General features: G+C 38.0%; 1 protein-coding gene across 4 annotated transcripts in view; it reads right to left on the bottom strand.

The window, feature by feature from the left end:
* The window catches only part of grid2 (glutamate receptor, ionotropic, delta 2), a 382,152-nt gene that overhangs the window by 34,534 nt on the left and 324,391 nt on the right, over window positions 1-23,227 (bottom strand). For all 4 annotated transcript variants that reach the window (XR_006155441.1, XR_006155442.1, XM_042729881.1 and 1 more), the window contains exons 12-13: window positions 20,476-20,614; window positions 13,342-13,537 (exon numbers count right to left, since the gene is read on the bottom strand). Coding sequence is in view for 2 of the 4 variants with exons in the window: in XM_042729881.1 (XP_042585815.1) it covers window positions 13,342-13,537; window positions 20,476-20,614 (335 nt within the window). In the remaining 2 variants the exon portion in view is untranslated. The remainder of the gene's footprint in view (window positions 1-13,341; window positions 13,538-20,475; window positions 20,615-23,227) is intronic.

Genomic DNA, 23,227 nt, shown 5'->3' with positions numbered 1-23,227 from the left:
GCTGTCAAAAGTCCCTAGGACACAGAAATCCTGACATTCTTAGCACTCACTGATATGAGTGCACACATGTATGTCTTTGAACGCATGCATGCTCACACACCCTGCTGTATAATCAGAGTGCTCCCCATTGCTCATGCGGCTGTCATCTGCAGCGCGCCATCTCTGGTTCCCCTCAAAGTTGCGACATACACACTTCATGAAGCCCCTGTCCTCTGCATCAGGAGCGCCTGTGATGTGACATTTTATGCTTTTTACACATGCTGAGATGACTCCAGCAAGCCTGTCCTCTCACAACTGACAACACACTTTCTTCCGACTTCAGAAAAATTTAAGGTTGCACACTCTGCTCTGTTCCAAAACAGAGGGAGCTTCATCCATAGGCAGCTAAAAGTGTGATCACCCCTGTTTAAAATACAGCATATGCTGATTAGGCATGATTTAAAGCAAGGTAGTTGGTTTGAGCTATTTTAATCTGGTCCTTAGGTGGTCATGAGCTGGTTTAAGCTGGTCCAAAACAGCTACCGAAACATGCCTAACCAGCATATGCTTTTTTTTTTTTTCATTAGGAACATTAGCAAAATTTCACATTTGATTTGTTTTATTTTATTTTTACAGTTGAACAGTAAATACATTGACAATCAGAATCTACCCAAATTGAAAGAGCTCTAGCATTTAAAGATGCAGATTATAACTGCAGCATGTATTTATAAGAATTGTCTAGTGGTGGTGGTGTGTAAATTTATATATTTTTATATAGTTATATTAATTTATAGTTATTAATAGTTGTGTGAAAGGGTCTTAAGACCAAAAAAAAAAAAGGATAAAAAATACCTCTGATAATTTTTTGTCAACACTCTTAAGTTTTTAAATAAATGTTTATGTTTATTTATAATTTCTTTCACATCATCCACCTTAATGGATGGCACAAGGTGCACAAAGCATTGCACATCCTCCATGTAATGCATTACCAATATGGTGGATGACGTGAGAGAAATGAAAGTTACAAATGAATATTTCATTAAAAAAAAAATAATAATAATAAAAAAAGAGTGCCATAATGCATGTGCAATAATTTCATTCTTATTAGACTGTGCTTTTAGCTTAGCAACATGCCATCAAACATTACTGGAACCGAGCTCCGGAGATTTGTGAAGAAATACCTCACGTTCGTCTCATAAAAACTGAATTAAACAACTCTAAATCATGAAGTGCAAAAGCGTGTTGTGCAGGTAACTCAAGTCATAGATGTCAGATTTGGAAAAATTAGATCCGACCGGTACTTACAATGACGAAAAAAAGCAATAAGGTGCGTAACACACCAGCATTCACAATATGAGACAGTGGGAAAAGGTTTCACAGTGTCATCTGCGATTCAAGCCATGATATTACTGTCATTTTTTTCATAACCGTTGATACACACAAGAATACTCTTGTTTTCTAGGTAATGACAAATGGGTTGTGTGTATTCATGTGCATCAGAGTCTGGGTGAGTCTCAGGTAGTATTTCTATGAATAGCCGAGGTCGTTTTCTAAGATATGTGCTGGCAAGACAGAAATATTTAGGACCACTACCCCTTTTCCACCTCTCCGTTCTCAACCTGTGATGTATTATTTTCTTTGCTTTCCAATAGTCCATTAAGGCCTGGCGGTGGGCCATCTTGTCTCCCGCAGACATAGATAAAGATGTGGCGGAGGGGTGCAGCGACAAACAGAATGAGAATGAGCGGGACATCACTGGAGTTTACCTCGAAAAACAAACACACACACACACACACACACACACACACACACACACACACACACACACACACACACACACACACACACACACACACACACACACACACACACACACACACACACAACCTCGAGCTCAAGCTCTGCAAACACACAATCACTACAAAATGTATGCGGCTTCTGTCACCTAGATAATGCCACCCCATCCTTTTAATTCATTTACAATTCAATAATTGAACTTTGTCTCCTAAAATTCAAACCAAATAAAATGGCAGGTAAAGGGGCCATTCTCTTTCTCACATCTCTGCAGGAATACAGAAGTGAAATTTAATGATCCAATTTGGGTCATTTTGCTGGCAGACCTGAGGGTTGTTGAGCTGGAGATTAAATTCATCCTTTAAAGGCTGTTTGTCTTTTGCTTTTTCTCACACTGATGTTTCTCTCTGAAAATATATGCCCTCTGCATTAGTAATGTTCCCCTCATTTTTTCTCCCCATGTGGAAATGCTGTTGTGTGGGCTTCTAACCAGCTTTCTATTTCCCTAGTAATATAGCACATTTGTCATTAAGATTCACCGGAGTGACTCGTTAAGGGTCTGATTGAGAATTTTTATCTGCGTGAAGGAGAAACATCGCTCAGAGAAATGGCAATGTGAGCTCCAGAATTTACTTTTAAGTCAGTTGTTTCTACTTTGAAAAGGAAACTTCAGCCTTCGCAACAATTCAACCCTGTCATAATCCACCCCCCACCCCTCCCCTTTTTTTGGAGTGTCACACCAGGAATAAAAGAGCTCAGATGTAGCGCTGCCTTCCAAGTCCTCCTGGGAAGTTGCTACTTATGGGTTCGTAATTCTGATTTTGTGTGCATACAGGGGATTTTGGCTGTAATAATGTTGGGCAATGTCTCTCTCACTAGCTTTCTGACAGAAAGTAGCTTTAGTGCCAGTACAACATATTGAAGAGGAAAATATGCATAATGATCAAAGAATTATATCCTTCTTGTGTTCCCACAAAGAATGGTGGGAAATGTAAAGCATTACCTTCATTAATATTACAAATATAATAGCACAAATACTAATTACGATCAATATAAAATTAGTTTCAGTCTCAGATACTTTACTTTTCACGCCCCTGACTCTGTTGGTCAGGGCTCAAAAAAATCTTACTGCCACAGGCACCAATTCATTTCCAAGACTATTCTAGTTGTTCATGATTATTCCATTAATATTTTAAAATCAATTTACAGACACTGCCATTTGTATGTCAGACACAAATCTTTGGATTTTAGCAATTTAAACTATTACTGCACACTACAAGTCTCCAAAAAGATGGAAAAAAAAATCCTACATTTTGCAACACACTAAATGATCTTCATCAAAGAAATCTACATTAACTACATCAATTGCCCTGACTTTTAACATTTCAAAAAGCCTTGAAATCTGAAGGCTTATAGGCATAGGCGGAGGGTGAACCAACTCCAGGGTAAGGCTAAAAGCAGCCAAATGTATTAAACATCATAAACCCCTCTTTTTAGGCAAGAACCAGATGTGTGTCATGTAGGCTAAAAAAAAAAATGTTTAATGGGACTGAATTTGTATTTAAAGTGATTACAATATAATAAAAACGTTAGAAATTGATAATTATATAACGTTATATCACAAGTTTAAGGAGTCTCAAAAAAAAAAAAAAATCGTTATAATCACTGAAGCTGTATACACTGTGAAATGAATCTCTTACTTAACATTGTACATACCTCTGAGCTTTGTTGTTTATGATGAGAGAATTCACAAGAGTCCGGAATTCAGTCAGCAGACGCGCGCACACTCAACAAAACTGATGAGTTTCAACGATGACTAATCTGAACGCCTCTGATTGGCCATTGCATTCCTAAGCTCAACAGAATTGTGTGTGATTGGTTAAAATGTGCAACACTGTAAAAAATGAAATACGGTGCAACATGAGCAGATCTTAATTTAATGCTGCAGTTGATATTGTCTAATCATATTCACTTTTTTAGCAACAGATGTAATGGATTGAATTTGTTTGTGGAGGGACATTTTTGTCCAATTTAGTGGCATTTTTGCCCCAAGTCCCCGTGGCCAGGGGAAGTTAAGCCTTACACATGCTCTGCCTATGCTTATAGGCCTTGCACACATCTTTGAGACAGATAGATAGACATTTGTATTTAGTTAATATGTTTCATCATATTAACATAACTTTTGAAGACCAAGGTAAAAGAACTCTTAATTTCCCAGAATCAATTACCTGAGCTGAATTTCTTTGCATTGCAATTTCACTGAATTCCTGTGTTCGTGTGCACTTAGAAGGCATATACTGTACCTGACATGACTGTCATTCAATCTGCAGCATTCTGTCAGTGCCATATGGAACATGTAAGGACACGCCAAAGCTCAGAAAAAAGCTTTTGACTGCATGACATCAGCACTGCATACCCGTGAGGTTCCTCAGCAGAGTCTGTTTTGTTCTCACTAACAGCATTTAGCAAGTTTCCTTGCAGAACGACAGACGCACAGGGAGTGAAGAGAGACTGAAATATGACGTGAGGAGTAAAAAGTGTTTTGTAAAAGACCTTCTCCATGCAGACAGATGTCCTGCCAAGTGGATTCAACACTCTGAGCTTAGTTCCTTTCCCCATGTTGAGACAGATAATGGGGCCTAATTTCCTTTTAGATCAACCCTCCTCAATTTGCTCTTGTTTTAATTCGAGTTTCACACATCAAATTGCTGTATATGGATATGGGTGCACAGAGAAGTCATATACATATCAGACCCCTTAAATACAGCTTCACAATTAGCTCTTTTCTCCTTTTTTTTTTTTTTTTTTTTTTGCAATCCTCTTATCTTTTCTGAACACTTATCCTCTCTCTTTGGGTTCTTCTGTGTCTCTCCTCGGTCCGCCCCTTCTCTTGAAGCTATAACACCAGCTCATTCCATCAGATGCCTAGCAACAATGCTCCATTAAATCTATCAGGAGGAAGAAGATAAGTCTTGCCTAATTCCCGCTAAAGCAGGACTTTCATTCTCACCTTCCTCCTCCTCTATTTGTATCTTACCTGTGATGTCCAGTCTCAATTATCCTCCCTTCCACATTTCCTACACAGTCATCTCTCTCACTTTCTATTTTGGTGACCAAAGCTCTCTTTTTTTCTGCACTGTCTTTAGATTCCTCGCTCTCTATGTCTAAGTGTTGCAAGTGGAGAAGGGTTCAGAGAGTTGCTGTAGTATAAAAGGACTAATATAAAGAATATATACAATGTGCTTTATTACATCAAAGAAGAAAAGAAGAGTTTTTATGTAAAGCTATACTTGTCAGGGTCAGTAAAATGTCTTTCTTTCTTTAAACAAACTGCTACTTTTATACAGCAAGGACACATCAAATTGATCAAAAGTGAGAGTATCTTTACAATGTTACAAAAGATTTCTAAAAAATGCTGTCCATTTAAATGTCTTATTCATACTGGAAAAAAAGTTTTAATATTACATATAAAGTTTGCAAAAACAAAAAACAAAGATTTTGACATGGATAATAAGAACTATTTCTTGAGCAGCAAATTTAGCATATTAGAATGATTTCTGAAGGATTATGTGACAATGAAGTAGAGACCTGCACTCCCATGGGAGTACCGCGGGATTCGCGGGATGCAATGTAACAGTATGCGGCGAAGGGGCGACAATTGATGGGCGTGTGCGGGTGCGGGTGGGAAGAGACTCATGTGTGCGGAATGCGGGAGAATAAAATGATAGGCGGCACTCCTGCAAAATAGAAATTATCTAAAAAAAGTGTCTTAAACATATAAATTGTTATTTATCTGTTGCACAAAAGCAAAAAAAAAAAAAAAAAAAAGCAACTAATATTAACATTAAAATGATTGACATGCGCAAGCTAGGCACAGTTACTATTTATAACACCTGTTTAAAGGGTTGTGCAATGTAGCCAATCACAGACTCAGCTGTTGATTTCTGGAACGCAATGGCCAATCAGAGGTGATTCAGTTAGAATCTACTCACCGCAGTGGTGAAATTGCATGCTCACGAATCCTCTCAATTTAACACACAATGTGTAGATACTGTGAAAGTGTCATTGTGCATATATTTATTGTGTTATAACAGAGCTTTATGAGATCGCGATTAACTGAGATGTCAGCTTTTAGTGAGTGAGTGACGTGACATTCAGCCAAGTATGGTGACCCATACTCAGAATTCGTGCTCTGCATTTAACCCATCCGAAGTGCACACACACAGAGCAGTGAACACACACACACACTGTGAACACACACCCGGAGCAGTGGGCAGCCATTTTATGCTGCGGCGCCCGGGGAGCAGTTGGGGGTTCGATGCCTTGCTCAAGGGCACCTAAGTCATGGTATTGAAGGTGGAGAGAGAACTGTACATGCACTCCCCCCACCCACAATTCCTGCCGGCCCGAGACTCGAACTCACAACCCTTCGATTGGGAGTCCGACTCTCTAACCATTAGGCCACGACTTCCCACAATAGCGATAATAAAGCGATAGCGATAATAAAGGAAGTGCTGCTCGTATTCTTCCATGACAAACCATGCACGCAGCAGCCCATGCTAGTTTTTCAATAAAAATAACAATGGTTTGTGATTGTGAATGTTGATGCTCAGCCTAAATAACAAATATTTTATCGGGAGCGTTTATGCTGGGATGTTGTGGAGCTTAGGAGATGTTACAGAACCATTTCATGTAAATTTCTCAGATGTACTGAAAAGAATCTATATAGATTACTTTTATGCGGGCGGGAACAGGACAAAACATGAATGTTGCGGGCAGGAGCGGGTCCAGATAAGATATATTTCTGCGGGAGCGGGTGGGTGCGGGACAGAATCTTGCAGGAGAGGGACTGAAAAATATGTCCCGTGCAGGTCTCTACACTGAAGACTGTTGTAATGGCTGATGAAAATTCATTCACAACATTACTGTTTTACTGCAAGATATTTTGAAGAATGTTTGCAACCAAACAGTTGAATGACCCCATTGATTTTCACATTATTTTGTGTCCATATGGAAGTCAGTGGGGTCCATCAACTGTTTGGTTACACACATTCTTAAAAATATTTTTTTTTGTGTTCAACAGAAGAAAGAGACAGATTTGGAACAGCTTGATTTTAGCAATTATTATTTTAGAAATGAAAGTTGGAAAAAACTGTTTAAATTTTTTTTGTTAAGATCCAATTTAAATCAAATTTTAAACACATTTAGAGATCTGACACCAACCAACAGCACAGAGCTTTAGTGACCTTTTTACTCACTGTCGATTAATTTGCATCAATTTAATCACTGTCAGTTTGAAAGCCCATTTAACAAATAACCATTAAACATTCTCTTACTGCACAGTACTGTTTTGGATCTAAATTAGAGTTTAATGCAGTTAATAAAGCACTCTCAGTTTCTTATAAAAACGAGATTAACACAAACACATTCACACTGCCATTACCCAAAGGTCTAAATATCCGCAAATCAACAACAGCAATTTCTTGTGATAAGTGGTTAGCAGGTGCACATGATGAGCGGCATGACTCTAAACACAGTTCAACACAAACACAGCAGCTCTTTTTGATCTTCGTAGAAATTTCTCAAATGCGCAAAGCAGGTGTTAAAGAGTTTTAATCTTTCCCATAGAGCAGGCCTCCTCATGTGTTCACATTGCCTCAGCTGGTGATGACTCAAATCTCATCATTACGCTTTCTAAACCATCACGGTCCGACTTCCCACATGCACTGCACTGTTCTGTGCTGTTTGGTGTGACAAAACGCTAATGAGCAAGCTGAGAATGAAATGATAAATAAGTGTTTATGTAATGAGAGGAGAGTGGCTCTTTGTATAGCGTTTGTGTGAATCTGGGGAGGGAAGAACGAACAAAGGAAAGATTATTAGTTGCCCTCTATAATGAGAATTCATTTAAAAAAAAAAATCACCCAAATGTGAATACTTCGTCATCACTGTCTTACACGGATGTAGATTGCCAAAGTTCTCCCTCGACTGTTCAACAATATTATCGATGAGCGCGCCACTCTCTCTCATTCTGGGCTGCCAGCGTTACATCCTCGATCTGGAAAGGCAAAGGCAATGTCTGTGAATACAACACTTATAGCCCGATCCGCCTGCTCTGCCACGCCATGAAGATATTTGAGGGTGCAATTGATGCCAGTCTCTGGAAGATTGTCTCCATCAGTCCAAGTCAGTGTGGATTTAATGCATTTGATGCGATCCACACCATCAGTATGCTGCTGGAGATGCACCAGGAGAAGAACCAACTTGTACACATGGCCTTTCTTGATCTTGAGAAGGCATTCAATCGCTTGCCCCTGGACCTCATCTGGCATTCCCTTCACTATCACAGCAACCCCCAAACCAACTCCTCTACACCAACACCACCAGTGTTGTTGGACGCCCCACTGGCCTGTCCGAACGGTTCCAAATCATTGTTGGCGTACATCAGGGATCTGTCCCCTCCCCGCTCCTGTTTATCCTTTGCATGAACACGGCCGCGTTGGATATTCAGGCATCTCAACTCTGGGACCCTTCTATTCGCTGTTAATTGTGGGACCATTGTGGGCTTAAACGTCAAGTGAAAGACTGAAGCGAGTGGCTGGACATGCACGGATTGTGCCTCAACATCAAGGAGACTGAGAACATGGAGTGCGGGCCCCAGACCGATGGGATGATCAGAGTTAAGCCTGTGTTATACTTTCCGCTTGTGTGAGTCCGCTAGTGGCCACTATGGTATGCGTGACGTAAAAATCATCATCGGAGAGAGTGTGTGCGGAGGCTCTGTGTGGACATCTGCGTGCCTCCCATTTTTTGTGACTGTGCGTCAGTAGGGTTTATTTGAAATGTTTTTTTATGGGCAGGCTGTGTGAAGAAGCCCGTTGCTATTCGAACCTGTACAATCCGTCAATAAAGACAGCCAGATGTGCAATAATTCTGGGCCATTGTTTATTCACATGTTTGTTGTGGAGCGGACCATCAGCGTACACTTTTGGCATTATAAATACAAGTAGTCCGCGTCCACACTGTCCGTGTACGTGTCCAGGTTCCTCATTAGGAAAGTATAACACAGGCTTTAGAAGGCAGCCACTGAACAAGGCCACTCTTTAGGAGCGACAGCCTCTGTGATGCCTGTGCCAACACGGGGTGGCTCAAATGGCGACAAGTTATGGGTGTTCTTTGTGACCACAAAATGCCCATAGCACTCAAGGGCAAGATCTACAAAACCGTTGTATGCCCAATCGCACTGTAGGGTTCTTTGCACATGCAGACCCTCCACAGTATGGAGATGAAGATGCTTCACTGGTCCCTCGGGCCTCATGCAACTAGACCACGTTATGAACAAAGATGTCTGAAGGCACATGTGTGTGGCACCCATAGTCAACAAGATGCGGAAAGCCCAACTCTGTTGCCATCAGAAGTAGCGATGATACAGTGGTCAAAATGGCCTACCATCTACCGATGGCCGAAGAAGTGGTGGCTCGATCATCAAGTGGAGGACACTGTGCACAGTAAACATCGCCCTGACAATGCCCTGGAACGAGCCAAGTGGTGAAAGGTATGCAAATCAACGGATCCTGCACTAATGCGGGCCACATGCTAGGATGAAGACTGTTTTTACTGTATATTTAATAAAAGAAATCCAGCTTTGATAAACACTAGGTATCTAACAAAAACAATTTTACTGATGCGGAAAGCCCAACTCTGTTGCCATCAGAAGTAGCGATGATACAGTGGACAAAATGGCCTACCATCTACCGATGGCCGAAGAAGTGGTGGCTTGATCATCAAGTGGAGGACACTGTGCACAGTAAACATCGCCCTGACAATGCCCTGGAACGAGCCAAGTGGTGAAAGGTATGCAAATCAGCGGATCCTGCACTAATGCGGGACACATGCTAGGATGAAGACTGTTTTTACTGTATATTTAATCAAAGAAATGCAGCTTTGATAAACACTAGGTATCTAACAAAAACAAATTTACTGACCTTAAACATTTGATCAGTAGTTAATTGTAAGTCAGCAGAGAAGAGCAACAAGTAAGAGAAGGCATAAAGGTGAAGTGACGTGACATACAGCCAAGTATGGTGACCCATACTCAGAATTGGTGCTCTGCATTTAACCCATCCAAAGTGCACACACACAGCAGTGAACACTGTGAACACACACCCTGACCAGTGGGCAGCCATTTATGCTACAGCGCCCGGGGAGCAACTGGGGGTTCGGTGCCTTGCTCAAGGGCACCTCAGTCATGGTATTGCCGGCCCGAGACTCGAACCCACAACCTTAGGGTTAGGAGTTAAACTCTCTAACCACTAGGCCACGACTTCCCCAATTTTTTTAAAGGTTTAATGGTTAGAGAGTTGGACTTGTAACCCGAAGGTCGCAAGTTCGAGTCTCGGTGCCGGCAGGAGTTGTAGGTGGGAGGGAGTGAATGAACAGCGCTCTCTTCCACCCTCAACACCCATGGCTGAAGTGCCCTTGAGCAAGGCACTAAACCCCCAGTTGCTCCCCGGGCGCTGGATATATAGCTGCCCACTGCTCTGGGTGCGTGTTCACTTCTCACTGCTGTGTGTGTGTGCACTTAGATGGGTTAAATGCAGAGCACCAATTCTGAGTATGGGTCACCATACACGACTTTCACTTTTTAAAAAAAAATAATGACAGAACTTCGATTTTTTACATAATCAGTCTTTCTTTCATCTCCCTCTGTGCCTGAGTCGTCTTCACTCTCTCAGCTGCATCTTGCCCTCAGTTGCTTCTTCCTTTCTCTCTAGGGCGATGGACATGCTGGCCATATAAGCCTTGGATAATGAAGTCTGTGTATGGGGAAATATGATTGAAATCCTTTTAGTGCTGGCTTATATCGACTCTCTTGTATGCAGTCAAAGGCACCTCTCGCTCTCCTTCTCCACACCCCTCCCGCTCCCCTCTTTCCATCATGTTTTGATGTCTACTAATGGTCTATGTACAAAATTCTTCTCTGGTGGGTACTGAGCTAGACATCTCATGACCTGAAAAATGTCTTCCTAGGACGCAGACCTTCTCATGTCCTTCTGCGAGTTCTACAGTTTCCAGACAAAAGCATCCTTTATAATTCCACATTTGCTGGAGATGATTTACTTCCAGTCGTGGACTGGAAAACACAGACTGTTGTAATATGACTTTGCTTAAGATCAAATCATTCAAAGAAAAGGATGCAATATCATTGGAAAATATTCAGAAAGGTAATAGTACACTAAAAAAGGAAATTCTCTGGAAATTATCCAATACCGGACAAATTAAAACAATGTAAAAAGTTAATTTAATGTAATAACAGTATAATATGTCATAAAAGAAGTTTTTCTATCTCCCATCTCCCAAAGATTGATATTCTAAGTGTAGCCATTTATTTAAAATAGTTATTAAGGACATCAATTCAATTCAAAGAGGAAAAAAGCCATACTAACTGTTGCCTTCTTTTGTCAACTTCAGTTCTAGGGACACCTAATTTTTTACACTTTATAAGACCTATGAAAATTCATGAAACACATTCATCTTGAGTGAAAGTATTAATGTTTTGCAATGTGGGTGAAAATGTGCCATAAAAATAGAAATCTTGTATGCACCGCTCATGAATTATGAAAGCATCTTCCTTAGCAGTGAAATGAAATTCCCAGTCTGCTCCTATTATTGAAAAATGATACAAACAGGGCTCTCAGCATTAGCACATGACTACCTCAGAGAAGAGATAAATACAATTGAGAATAAACATCGTAAATATTTGCTGGGGAAATCAGAGCAGATGTTTGTCCAGTGTACCAGATACTCCTTTATTATGGATCTCACAAGCTGCGACAAGTCATGCTGTTACACAATGAATTATATGGCTGTTCTTTGATTCTTTAAAGGGATAGTTCACCCAAAAATGAAATGCATCATCATTTATCAACTGTCATGTTGTTCCAAAATAATTCACTTTTTTTTTTTACACCTGTAGAACAGTAGAACACTGTAAGTCTTATACACAGAAGAATGTCCAAGCTGCTCTTATCAATATAATGAAAGTGAATGATGAATGATTTTCAATCGATTTAAAATATATATATATATATATATATATATATATATATATATATATATATATATATATATATATATATATATATTGTTTTTTTTTTTTTTTTTTTTAAGCAATATTTTCAAGACATTACGTTTAGTTGACCAAAACAAAAAGATACTGTATGGTTTCAGAAGACTTCAAGTAAGTTATATGGGCTACTTTATGGTAATTTTTAAGCTTGACAGTACCTGTCCTCCATTCATTTTCACTGTATGCAATATAAAAGCTCAAACATTCTGCTAAATGTCTGTTGTTGTTCTATGGAAGAAATGGTGGCAGAACTTACTTTTTGGCTTAAAATTATAAGAAGGACATTTGCCTGTGCTTACAAAGAGTCTGCAAGGCTATTTATAAAATAAATGAGAAGAGAAAATGTCAGAGGCAGAAAGGCTTCTGTTTCTAAGAATCTGCCACTTTTCTCCACTTGTTATGTGTTGTGTATTCTTAAACTCTTTATTGTCGTAGAGTACATAATGTTAAATTATTTGCCAAAAGTCAGTTCGTGATCTTTCTGCATATAAAAAGTGTGCCAAAAAGTCAACATCGTCTCTGCTGGGAATAGAATTAATTTAAAGTCAATATCGCATTTAACAACACACATAATTGCACACATAACTGTTTCCCCTCTACAGAGTTATACACAATTTTAAATACTGTCGGAGGCTTAAAGATACAGTTCACCACAAAAAAAAAAATATCATGTACTGTACTTGCCCTCATGTCATTCTAAACCTGTATTACTGACGACAGAAGATATTTTAAAGAATGCTGGCAACCAAACCATATACAAAAGCATAAGCACGTCTTATAAAATCAGTTTAGGTGAAAGCATCAGTTAAATGGCTGAAATATAAATCAAGTCATGGTCATAAATACTGAGAGAAACTCCAGGAGTCAGTCACAAGGGGGCGCTCTGAAGCCTACTACATGCCACAGAGGAAGACAGGCAGGCGAGACAGAAGAGGCAAAGGAAGGAGAGGCTAAAGGAGGGTGACGCCTCTGGCAAGACAGAGGTGTCACCTTGTCATACAATATTTAACCGAACACCTGTGAGATGATATCACATTAACAAAACACTCTAGTCAGCCATTTACTCTTTAGTATTCTCACAAGATCTTAAGGCGGCGCAGACCCTTTGCCTTCATACTTCACTCGCCTACCAGCATTTTTAATTGCAGCGCTCAAGCTCGTTTAAAATTCCAAATGAAAACACACTTGGAAGAGAGGAATAAAAAATCGTGGGTTAACAAATAAGGCATTAACCCGCACCTAATTAGTATGGGAATTCGGTGGGGGAAATTTCAGAGTTAAATCACTCATAACTCAAGCACCATTAAGCCACATTAGCACATTTTTGCTTTGATATCACTATTCAGAGAACATTAGCGCTATCTTCACAAACCGTTGCTTAGTTAAGCACCGTAATTAGATAAATGGTGGCGGCAGCCACAGCGCCCAGAGCACCCTACCTTCCGGATGCCTTCTTTCGATTCCTCCACATTGTTTTCGGCTCCTCCTGTCCGGTTGATCATCCTCCACATCTGTGAGTACATTGGGTCCCTTTCGAAAGGGTTCATGCCTTTACTGCGGACCTGGTCGTAGACGGCCGAGTCCAGAACAGTGCCGTATGGCAAGTCTGTCTGCTTAGCCAAATCCTGCAGAGACCTGTAGGGGAACATTGAAACATATTACAATCTGAAATTTTGAGAAACAACATTACTGGATTGATGCCTGGGGGCGTAATAATTTAACGATTAAAACCTTATTTGCAAAATCTACAATGTGGATGCATGAATACCCACACGTTTCAGCTTAATTGCACCAGTGCAAGTGAGTATAAATCCATCCAGCAGCTTTGTTGCGCAGACGCTCACCCACTTATATTATGTCGAATACTGTTTATTCAGCAATTTGTGTTAATATCTTACATCTAATTAAAAGTTAGCCAACCAAGGGACAGTAATTCCCCGCAGTAATATTTATATTAAGCAAATAATTGGAAAACACAATAAAGATGGAGGCTTCTCTGTGTCCCCTCACGCCATGATCGAAATACTGCAGTTCATCAAAGCGTTTCATTAAGTCTCACTTCATTTTGAAAACTGATAATGATACAAATTAGTGCCTCTCGTAATGTGTTAATATTCAACATGATTAACTCTGTAGTACTATTTCTATACATTTGAGCATCAAGTCAATGACAGCAGAAAACGTGGGTTGGTATCACTGAGATTCCAGCAGATAGTTGGACTGACCTCTAATTTTTCAAATATTATTACATCAGACAGCTGTCATCTTCTTCTAGTACTTAACTCCACTAGCACCCTTTGAAGGTTTAATGAACTTGCCCACAAATGTTAATCTTTTATTGCTCCCAATTAATCTTGGCACTTAATCCCCGCCCCTCCCTAAGAATTGGGGTTATGTGTCGGGTGTCATTTGCATGGAGAATTGCCATAAAAATGACCCGTGAGAACCCTGCAGTACTATAAAACACCACTGAAGGACTACTGAAAAACGCTGGTCCGTTCAGTGAAATTTTGCTTTCAATGCTAATGTAAGTCCTTTGTCTTTGTGTTCTACTCTGTGGGTCACTGTGAACCTACTGTGTACCTAATATAGAAGCACTAAAAGCAATTTTCACTCCTGTGTTGACATATTTCTTATTAAAATTGAAAGTTTAACGTTTTTAAAGTAGCTTACAGGCTTTTGTTGTCACAATCATTAATGATGATTTGCTACTTGTTATAGTCAGCTTCCTCAAACTACACTTATCTTTTTAAACTTCTAAATTCTGTTAAGAATAACAAATCATAAGACAGATAATACAGTTTAGAGAATTACTAATTACTTATACTAATAATAATACATGTTTTTAATGCATAATAATAATAATAATAATAATAATAATAATAATAATAATAATAATAATAATAATAAATTTTAAAGTAGGGCTTATAGTATAATAGATTTGTAATATAATATATATCCTACAGTTTAAAAGTTTGGGGTCAGTAAGAATTTTTTTTTTTTAAAGAAATTAACTCTTTTATACAGCAAGGATGCATTCAACTGATCAAAAGTAACAGTAAAGACATTTACAATGTTACAAAAATTCTCTTTCAAATTAATGCTTATCTTTTATATTTTAGATTATTTTATATTCTTTTATACTTTGTTAATCAAAGAATTTTGACAAAAAACAAACAAACAAACAAACAAACAAACCAAACAAACAAACAAACAAACAAACAAACAAACAAACACACAAAAACATTGAAAATAATATTTTTTGTTTTTAAAGTAGGAAGTAATGTTTTACATTTTTTTTGAAGGATTATGTGATACTGAAGACTGGAGTGATGATGCTGAAAATTCAGCTTTGCCAACACAGCAATAAAAAAAAAAAAAAAAAAACTTTTACAGTTATTTTTTTTTTAACATTCTAGAGAAAATCTGGAGAAAATCTTTGTAGTGCAGGATGAGTCTTCAATATTTTACGTTTGTTTTCCTGAAAGAGAAAAATGCATATTTTAAAAGTGTCCATCTACGTTTATGAGTACACTAGGATATAGATGTCCTCACAGTTAAATACCATGCACTAAAAGCCAGAAAATGATGTCTCCAAACAGGGTCAGGGTTAAACAAGTAGACTGACTGTTGTAGATTTGCCCTAGATTGCAATATTTATAGATTCAGTTGACTGCAGTTAAATCCATCTCTGTAATTTTTAATACTAGTGGAACATTTGCAAAGCAGCAATGTGTTCTTGTTACTGCAAAATTCAGTTAGCCTCAAGAATAGCAATCTATCTGTGTATATGCTTTTTCACACCCTTTATAGGTGACCATCTGGCGGCATTCAAATGCTATGGCCGCTTAGCTGATCTCTTTGCTCTGTCATCTATGGCACAGAGTGACTGTGACTAGCCAGACCGCAGGCAAACTGGCATGGCTGGCAAACTGAGAGCGCACAAAAAAAAAAAAAATCTCAAGAAGCCTGTAGCCTGGCCCTCCTTCACCTTCACAGATGGATGCATCTCACAGTACGGAGCCGCATTGAACAATCTGTTTCTTAAACCATTTTTTATTTTTTACTTCTAAACCAAGTTCTTTGACAATATGCATGAATATTCAAACACACTTCCTCACAAGGGCACATTGTAATGCATATTTAAACATTAAGGCTGCAGTACAGTCTTTAATACTCTTCTCTGTTAAAAAGGCAAATTGGATGGCATTTTCATGCTGTTTTGGGATAAAAGTGAACATCAGTGACATGTTTCTTTTTTTTTATTTGCTAAGCTGTATTACATCCAGCAAATCAGTGGCACGGTCTTGCAAATCATTCAAAACAATGGCAATCAGCACAAACAACATCCATCTCAAGTGTTTTCCTCACTCACAAGATGATAAATCTTTTCTCTAAACGTCTACAGCTGAATCCAAACCATCACGGTTCCAGCATGTGCAAAAGTAAAACAAAACTAAAAAAAAAAAAAAAAAAAACTCAGTTTCCACAGTTGCGGGTATTGATTTGTGCTTTTGATACTTACCTCAGAATTCAGACGTGTTAAAAAAGTTTCACATAAATGCATTCGATATCAAATAAGTACAAAGCGTTCGTCTGAATTCCTCGAGGACCAGCCTGATGAATGAAACGAGTGAATGTATAGATTTTGTGCTTACTGGTTAAGAGCTATGTGGGGTAAGTGAGAGTTGTCGATAAGTTGATGTTGTCCTGATTTAATTAACACTGGGTTAGGATCAGTAAAGTCGCTAAAAAGAGACTGATGAACTAACGCTCCTCATTTTGGTCCCCTATCTTTCTGGCTTAAAATTCTCACAGCAACAAAATAATATGTTACTAAACAAACTGTAGCGACTTTACATCTATTAAGTACTGAATCTCCTCTCAAGACAAAATGTAATTGTGAACTCACCCCAACACCCAGTTTGTCTCATAAATCTTTCAGCTCATCCTGACTGAATTGTGTATTTTAAATACAACAGACCCATGGGTGCAGAGTTTAGGCTGTAATTATTTCTGTAATGACCCTGCCATCGTCTACACATTAAAAGATAATACATTTAAATTTATGGAAATCTTAATTAGGTGCATAGAGCTAGAATCAAGCGATCTGAGCACAAGCTCATTAATGATAATCTAATGCAAAGAAAAATAAACAAACTGAGATCTTGAAAAAAAAAAAATACTAAATACTCTAATTTTTCCTATTAACGCCCCCTCCCCAAATCGCCTACATGGTTATATGATGGAGACGAGGATCATTACAAGCACAATTAACTCTATCACTACTAGTCATCGCTGAATTTGATTAACCACATGTTAGACATTATAAATCACAGAGTACATGTTATTACAAAATATAGTTCACTCTGTGGCTGCTGGCCAATAGTGAGTCTAATTAGTCTAATTACTGCACTTGATTAGTGACATCTCATAGTAGGCTGAGTCAAGGCAGTGACTGGAGAGGATTATGATAGTTTATCTTTTATTTTTAATTTTTAAATAAAGCAAATGTAAGAATAACATTGTATATTGTTAGCAATGTTTAAAGCCAAACGCATTACTGGACTAAGTCAACTTAGGTTTGCTTGACTATCCATACATTACTTTTTTTTTTTTTAAATGTTAAAGGGTTACTCCACCCCAAAAAGAAAATTTTGTCATTAATCACTTACTCCCATGTCGTTCCAAACCCGTAAAAGCTTTGTTAGTCTTCGGAACACAATTTAAGATATATTGGATGAAAAATGGGAGGCTTGAGACTGTCCCATAGACTGCCAAGTAAAATACACCGTCAAGGGTCCAGGAAAGTATGAAAAGCATCGTCAGAATACTCCATATGATATTAGTGATTCTACATGTGATGTTATTGATTAATGAGTATTGTTTTTGTGCAATGAGAATACTTTTTGTACACAAAGAAAACAAAAATAACGACTTGATTCAACAATTCCTCTTCTGTGTCTCTCCAAATCCGCGTAGCGACAATTCTGAGCAGCACACAGATGGCGTACGCTTCTCTGTGTTGGCTGCGCTGCGCTGATGCACTGTTTGCTTTTAAACCAAAGCGTAAATATACGTAAAAAAACGTATCCCTGTGGCCGGGCTGACACAGAAGAGCGTAAGCCATTTACGTACTAGTCAGATTTGTAGGATTTGTCTAGTCAGACACATAGGAGAGGAATTGTTGAATAAAGTCGTTACTTTTGTTTTCTTTGTGTACAAAATGTATTCTCGTTGCTTCATAAAGCTACGGTTGAATCACTGATGGCAGATAGAATATTCTGACGATGCTTTTCATACTTTCCTGGACCTTGACACTGTTATTTATTTGGCAGTCTATGGGACAGTCTCAAGCCTCCCTGTTTTCGTCCAATATATCATAAATTGTGTTCCGAAGACAAACAAAGCTTTTACGGGTTTGGAACGACATGGGGGTAAGTGATTAATGACAATTTTTATTTTGGGGTGGAGTATCCCTTTAAAAAGTGAGTATGAAATATGATGTATTAGGGTTTTGAGGGATGTTTATTTGTACACCTCTCCATCATTGTATTTTATGTTTTGCCCTCACAACAAAAACTACAGAGATTTGATCATCAAACTAAGCATTTAAATAACATCTTAGACATTATTGCGTAAGAAGTTAATTGAAATTTTTGTCCATATAATGTTTTTTGACTATTGTAACATATGACAGGTTTTACAGGGTTAAAATTTAAACGAATTAACTGATTGATATAAGTAGTTTAAAAAAAAATATATATATAAAAACAATACTCAACACACTTAAACCACCACCACCTCAAACTAATAGGAAGTGACGTAATTTTTCAAATGTTCAAAAGGCATACTATCTTAACACATTCAGAATTTGTTGTTTTTTGATGCTTGACAACATTCGTCACCAATTATACATCTACCTGTCACATAAAAATATATGTTTTTTTACTAGTATTTATAGAAATTACATATTCCTGACTTCCCGAAAGCTAATAATAGAAGGCCATGATCTTCATAACAGGAAGAGCAGCAGCCGTTCTGGTTTAAAATGTACCACCTCATCACTAATTAAATTTATTTTTGAAATAAACTTCAAAAATCACCTTTTCAAAATGGAAAAAGCAGCATTTTCTGTCTGTCTCTAGGCGGTTAAATGAATCACTGGTGCAGAGACGTCTGACGTCATTCTCACTAGAATGATAGATCTAATTTGTGCCACAGGAAATTAAAACAGAGTTTGCATGCCCCCAGGAGATCTTCCACACACACACACACACACACACACACACACACACAAATACACACACAATGTCAGGTTTAACGCCTGTTTCACACATACTCCGTCTGCAGTGTGTATGCGTTGCATATTTTTTTACTCACCCATGTGAACGATTACAGCGTTCACACTGCACGCGGTTGCAGTCCATCAGTGCATTCCAGGAGTTAAAGTGACAGTGCATTGTTCGCAGTAAAAATTACTGACACGGAAATGCAGTAATGTCACAATAAATTGATGCAATTAAAGTCTACTGTGTTTCACAGTCAACACATGGCTTTTTGGCTAGGTTTAAAAATGACAAGATCACTCTTGGCCATGCACTTTTAGATAAACAAGGCAACATAATATATGCACTTTTATGGAGGTAGAAAAACAAAGTTCTTTAAGACCAGTGGGATTGCTTGTCATAAAGATTAAAATGCAAAAGGCACAAGAGTCAACTGTTTCTGTCAGTGGTGAGTTTTCATTTGAAATGTTTGTGATAGCCTAACAAGAAAAGTAGGCTTAATGTTGTGTTTAATTGTGTTGCTGCTTATGATACAAACCTAGAAGTCAAATGCATGAATAATACGCTGTTTATATTTATTGAGTTTAAACCAATGTCTAAGAAAGATTGTTACTGTGATAAAAGAGTGTCACAATGCTTTTTTTTTCTTTTTTTTTTTACATGATTTGAAATGAAAATAATGGACAAATGGTGTGTTTTTGGCCTAAACAGCCACGGATCAGTAGTGGAATGCAAACGCGTCCTGTGTGAGAGCATGAAATGTGAATAATGGATGGATGGTGTGTTTTTGGCATGAGTAGCTAACTTCTGGGTAGTACAAATTTGTCCCCAAAAATGATAAGGTAAGTACACAATATGAGATATAGAAGAGTGTGAGGAATGAATCACACACACACACACACACACACACACACACACACACACACACACACACACACACACACACACACACACACGCGCACACACACACACACACAATTTGACAACTGATTTGTGAAGCAGGAGCACCATGAAACCTGTACTGAGGTCTCGTGAGTATTTAACAACTGGACAGCCATTTTCACTGGAGGAATGCTGCTCAATTAATATCGTTCCTGTCCAAACACAACAAAAGCCAGAAAATCCTATCTTTGTTAGTGATGCTTAAACTACACAACAACATATTTATCTGAAATGAAGATTGAAAGCTAAAGAAAATTGTTTGTTGTTTTGTTATTGTACGGATGATTACAGTGTTTGATGCTAGCTGCAAGAGTGACACTTTGAATAAATGTGTGCACTCACTGAATGGAGTTCTCGATGCGGGAGATGGTGAGGAAAGCAGCCAGATTTGCCGTGTAGGAGGAGATGACTATTAGAGCAAAGAGCCACCAAACCCCCATCATCATCCTTGTAGCCAAAGTCGTGTAGGGCACCTCACCACCTGTAGAGAATCAGGAGAAAAGAGCAAACAAATAAGGCTGATGATTGTGCTATCTTTGAAATTACATGATCAGATGAGTGAGCATTCAAAATATCTCTTAAATAAAGACCAATCTGGCCATGCAAATCTAGTTTAGTTCATCATATATATTTATAATACATATTTAAAAATCTATATTTCATCAATATTAGTATTCTCTGTTGGTTGCTCTCACTGAAAACATATCAGAAATATAACAGAATAATATATTAGAAATATACATATAAACATAATATATCATGGATGTTTAGAATTATTTTTTTTAAATAAGATAAAAACACTGATTATTATTATTATTATTATTATTTTTTTGCATTGTAAACATTGTCAGCATCTCCTCAGTGAAATCATAATAAAAAATATGTAATGTTTGTCCCCGGCCATTTGTATTGTTAAATGCATCGTTATATTTCTGTATGTAGTTTGAATAAAAAGGGCTTCATCTTTAGTAGTGTAGTACTCTGACAGCCTGGAAACAAATGGAGGTATCCGAGTGTGCAAGATCTAAACAACTGAGACTTTAACGATGGAAAAAAACTCCATTTGAGTCAGACAAAAAAGGCCATCAATTGTAATGTCAAATCTACATTTCCCCAGTCACCACAGTCTGTTTATTCTGCATTTCAGATCCCTGCTAATTCACCAGCCAGAAAAGACAGCGGCTCCTCTAAAAGTACTGCACACCACAATTATGATGGATCTGCACATTTGAAGGCTCGCAGCAACACTGAAAATTGTTAAAAAATTTGTCCCATCTATCCTCGTGGCTTCCTGTATCATTCCAGCCTTGTGTGGTAAGTGCCAAGAATTTCAGCACTCAATAAGGTATCTGACAACTCTATTTCTGCAGGGGGTCCGCCGAGATGAGCTGTCTTATTCAAGAAAGTTTTTAGATGACTCACATACATACGTCCCGCAGGCTCTGCTCCACACAAACTTTTTGCAATTTTAATTTCAGCAAACAAGTCCACGAGAGCAAGTTGGCCCACTCATTTATTTTTTTTATTTATTTTTTTATAATCAACAATCTTGGGTTATCAGACTTTAAGGTTAGGGAGTGTCCTATTTAAAGGGCACTGCTTCCTTCATCTGCTATGTAAACCTCAGAGATTTTGGACTTCAATTTAAGTAAATGTCAGTGAATACTCAAGAAGCTTCTTTCAGCTGACTCTATACCAGTAATTCGCTAAGAATAAATCACTAAAGGAATCAAATCCATCCATCCATCCATCCATCCATCCATCCATCCATCCATCCATCCATCCATCCATCCATCCATCCATCCATCCATCCATCCATCCATCCATCCATCCATCCATCCAAGTTTTATGAAAACAATTCAACAAAGACATCAGTAAACTATTGTAGAAAGTTTATTAATACACATTCGAGTGATTCTGAGAATGTAAATTGTTGAACATAAAGTAAATCAATAAATATTATTGTATATTATTATATTTAACATTTTACAGTTTATAACCATTAAACACTGCCTGTAAGTGATTAGAAGCTTCTCTCACCTCTCTACTGCAATCGTGGCCAATTCCTCACTTTTAATGTTGTCACTATTTTCTTCAAATTCCACCAAATATTTTCAGTGAGATTTAAAGAGAAGGTTATATGAGTTTTCAAAAAATATCTCTTTTGCAGTTTGTAAAGTAGCTATCTTTCAATGTTAACAGTCTGCAAAGTTGTTAATCAAAAGAAAGAGTCGACTCAGAATCGCTTTAACAAGTCGTTATATTTTCGAATCTTCTGCCTGTTACCGGTATACGTCACTAGGAAACATATTAGCATAATCCCCGCCTGCCCATGAAATACGAACACTGTCTGTGTCGAAAAGATGCTGGAATACAATTCAAACCTTTTGTTGCACTCATCATTTTACAGATGTGTACATTTTGAATTGAGTGCTCAAAATATATAGTGTTTTTTTTGTTTTTGTTTTTTTTGCTAATAGGTGATGTACTGTATACCTAGTGCAGCTTTAGGTTTCAAGGTAAAGCACAATATTACTGTTACTATTTCCTAAGAACTTGTTGATTAAGGTAGACTGTCATTGTTCTAATTACTTTGTTTAATAATAAAGAATGTAGTGTAGCGCACAGTATTTAGAATCATTGTGAAAGTACTGTTTATGTAGTTATAGGGTTAATGCAGGGAGTAAAAGACCTGGTAGAGAGAGACGATTTAGTTAGGCTGGTGCGCATGTGATACAGCTGTTCTGTGTTAAAATTAAAGGTTAAGACACAGGGCGTCTTTTGTCTGTTGTTCTTCAGACATTACAGTAGACATATTTCAGTTTTCAAACTGTATTGTTTCATCAGTTAGTCTCGTTAGCACTCGGCTAACGTATCCACCATTATTGTTTTGTTAAGTGTTTACAGTTTAGCAGCTAAAATTTTGCTGTGGGCATGATATTATTGTTTTATGAGAAGCTGCATGCTAGGGTTACCAGGTTGTCACAACAAAACCCGCCATATTGCTACTCAAAACTAGCCCAATCGTGTTTCGAGGGTAGTCCCCCTTTAAAAATCGCCTTCTGGGGTGTAAAATACACACTTTCAGTAGGGG

This window comes from Cyprinus carpio, chromosome B8 (assembly GCF_018340385.1).
Source record: "Cyprinus carpio isolate SPL01 chromosome B8, ASM1834038v1, whole genome shotgun sequence".
NCBI classification, from domain to species: domain Eukaryota; kingdom Metazoa; phylum Chordata; class Actinopteri; order Cypriniformes; family Cyprinidae; genus Cyprinus; species Cyprinus carpio.
This window is presented reverse-complemented; position numbering and strand designations above follow the sequence as displayed.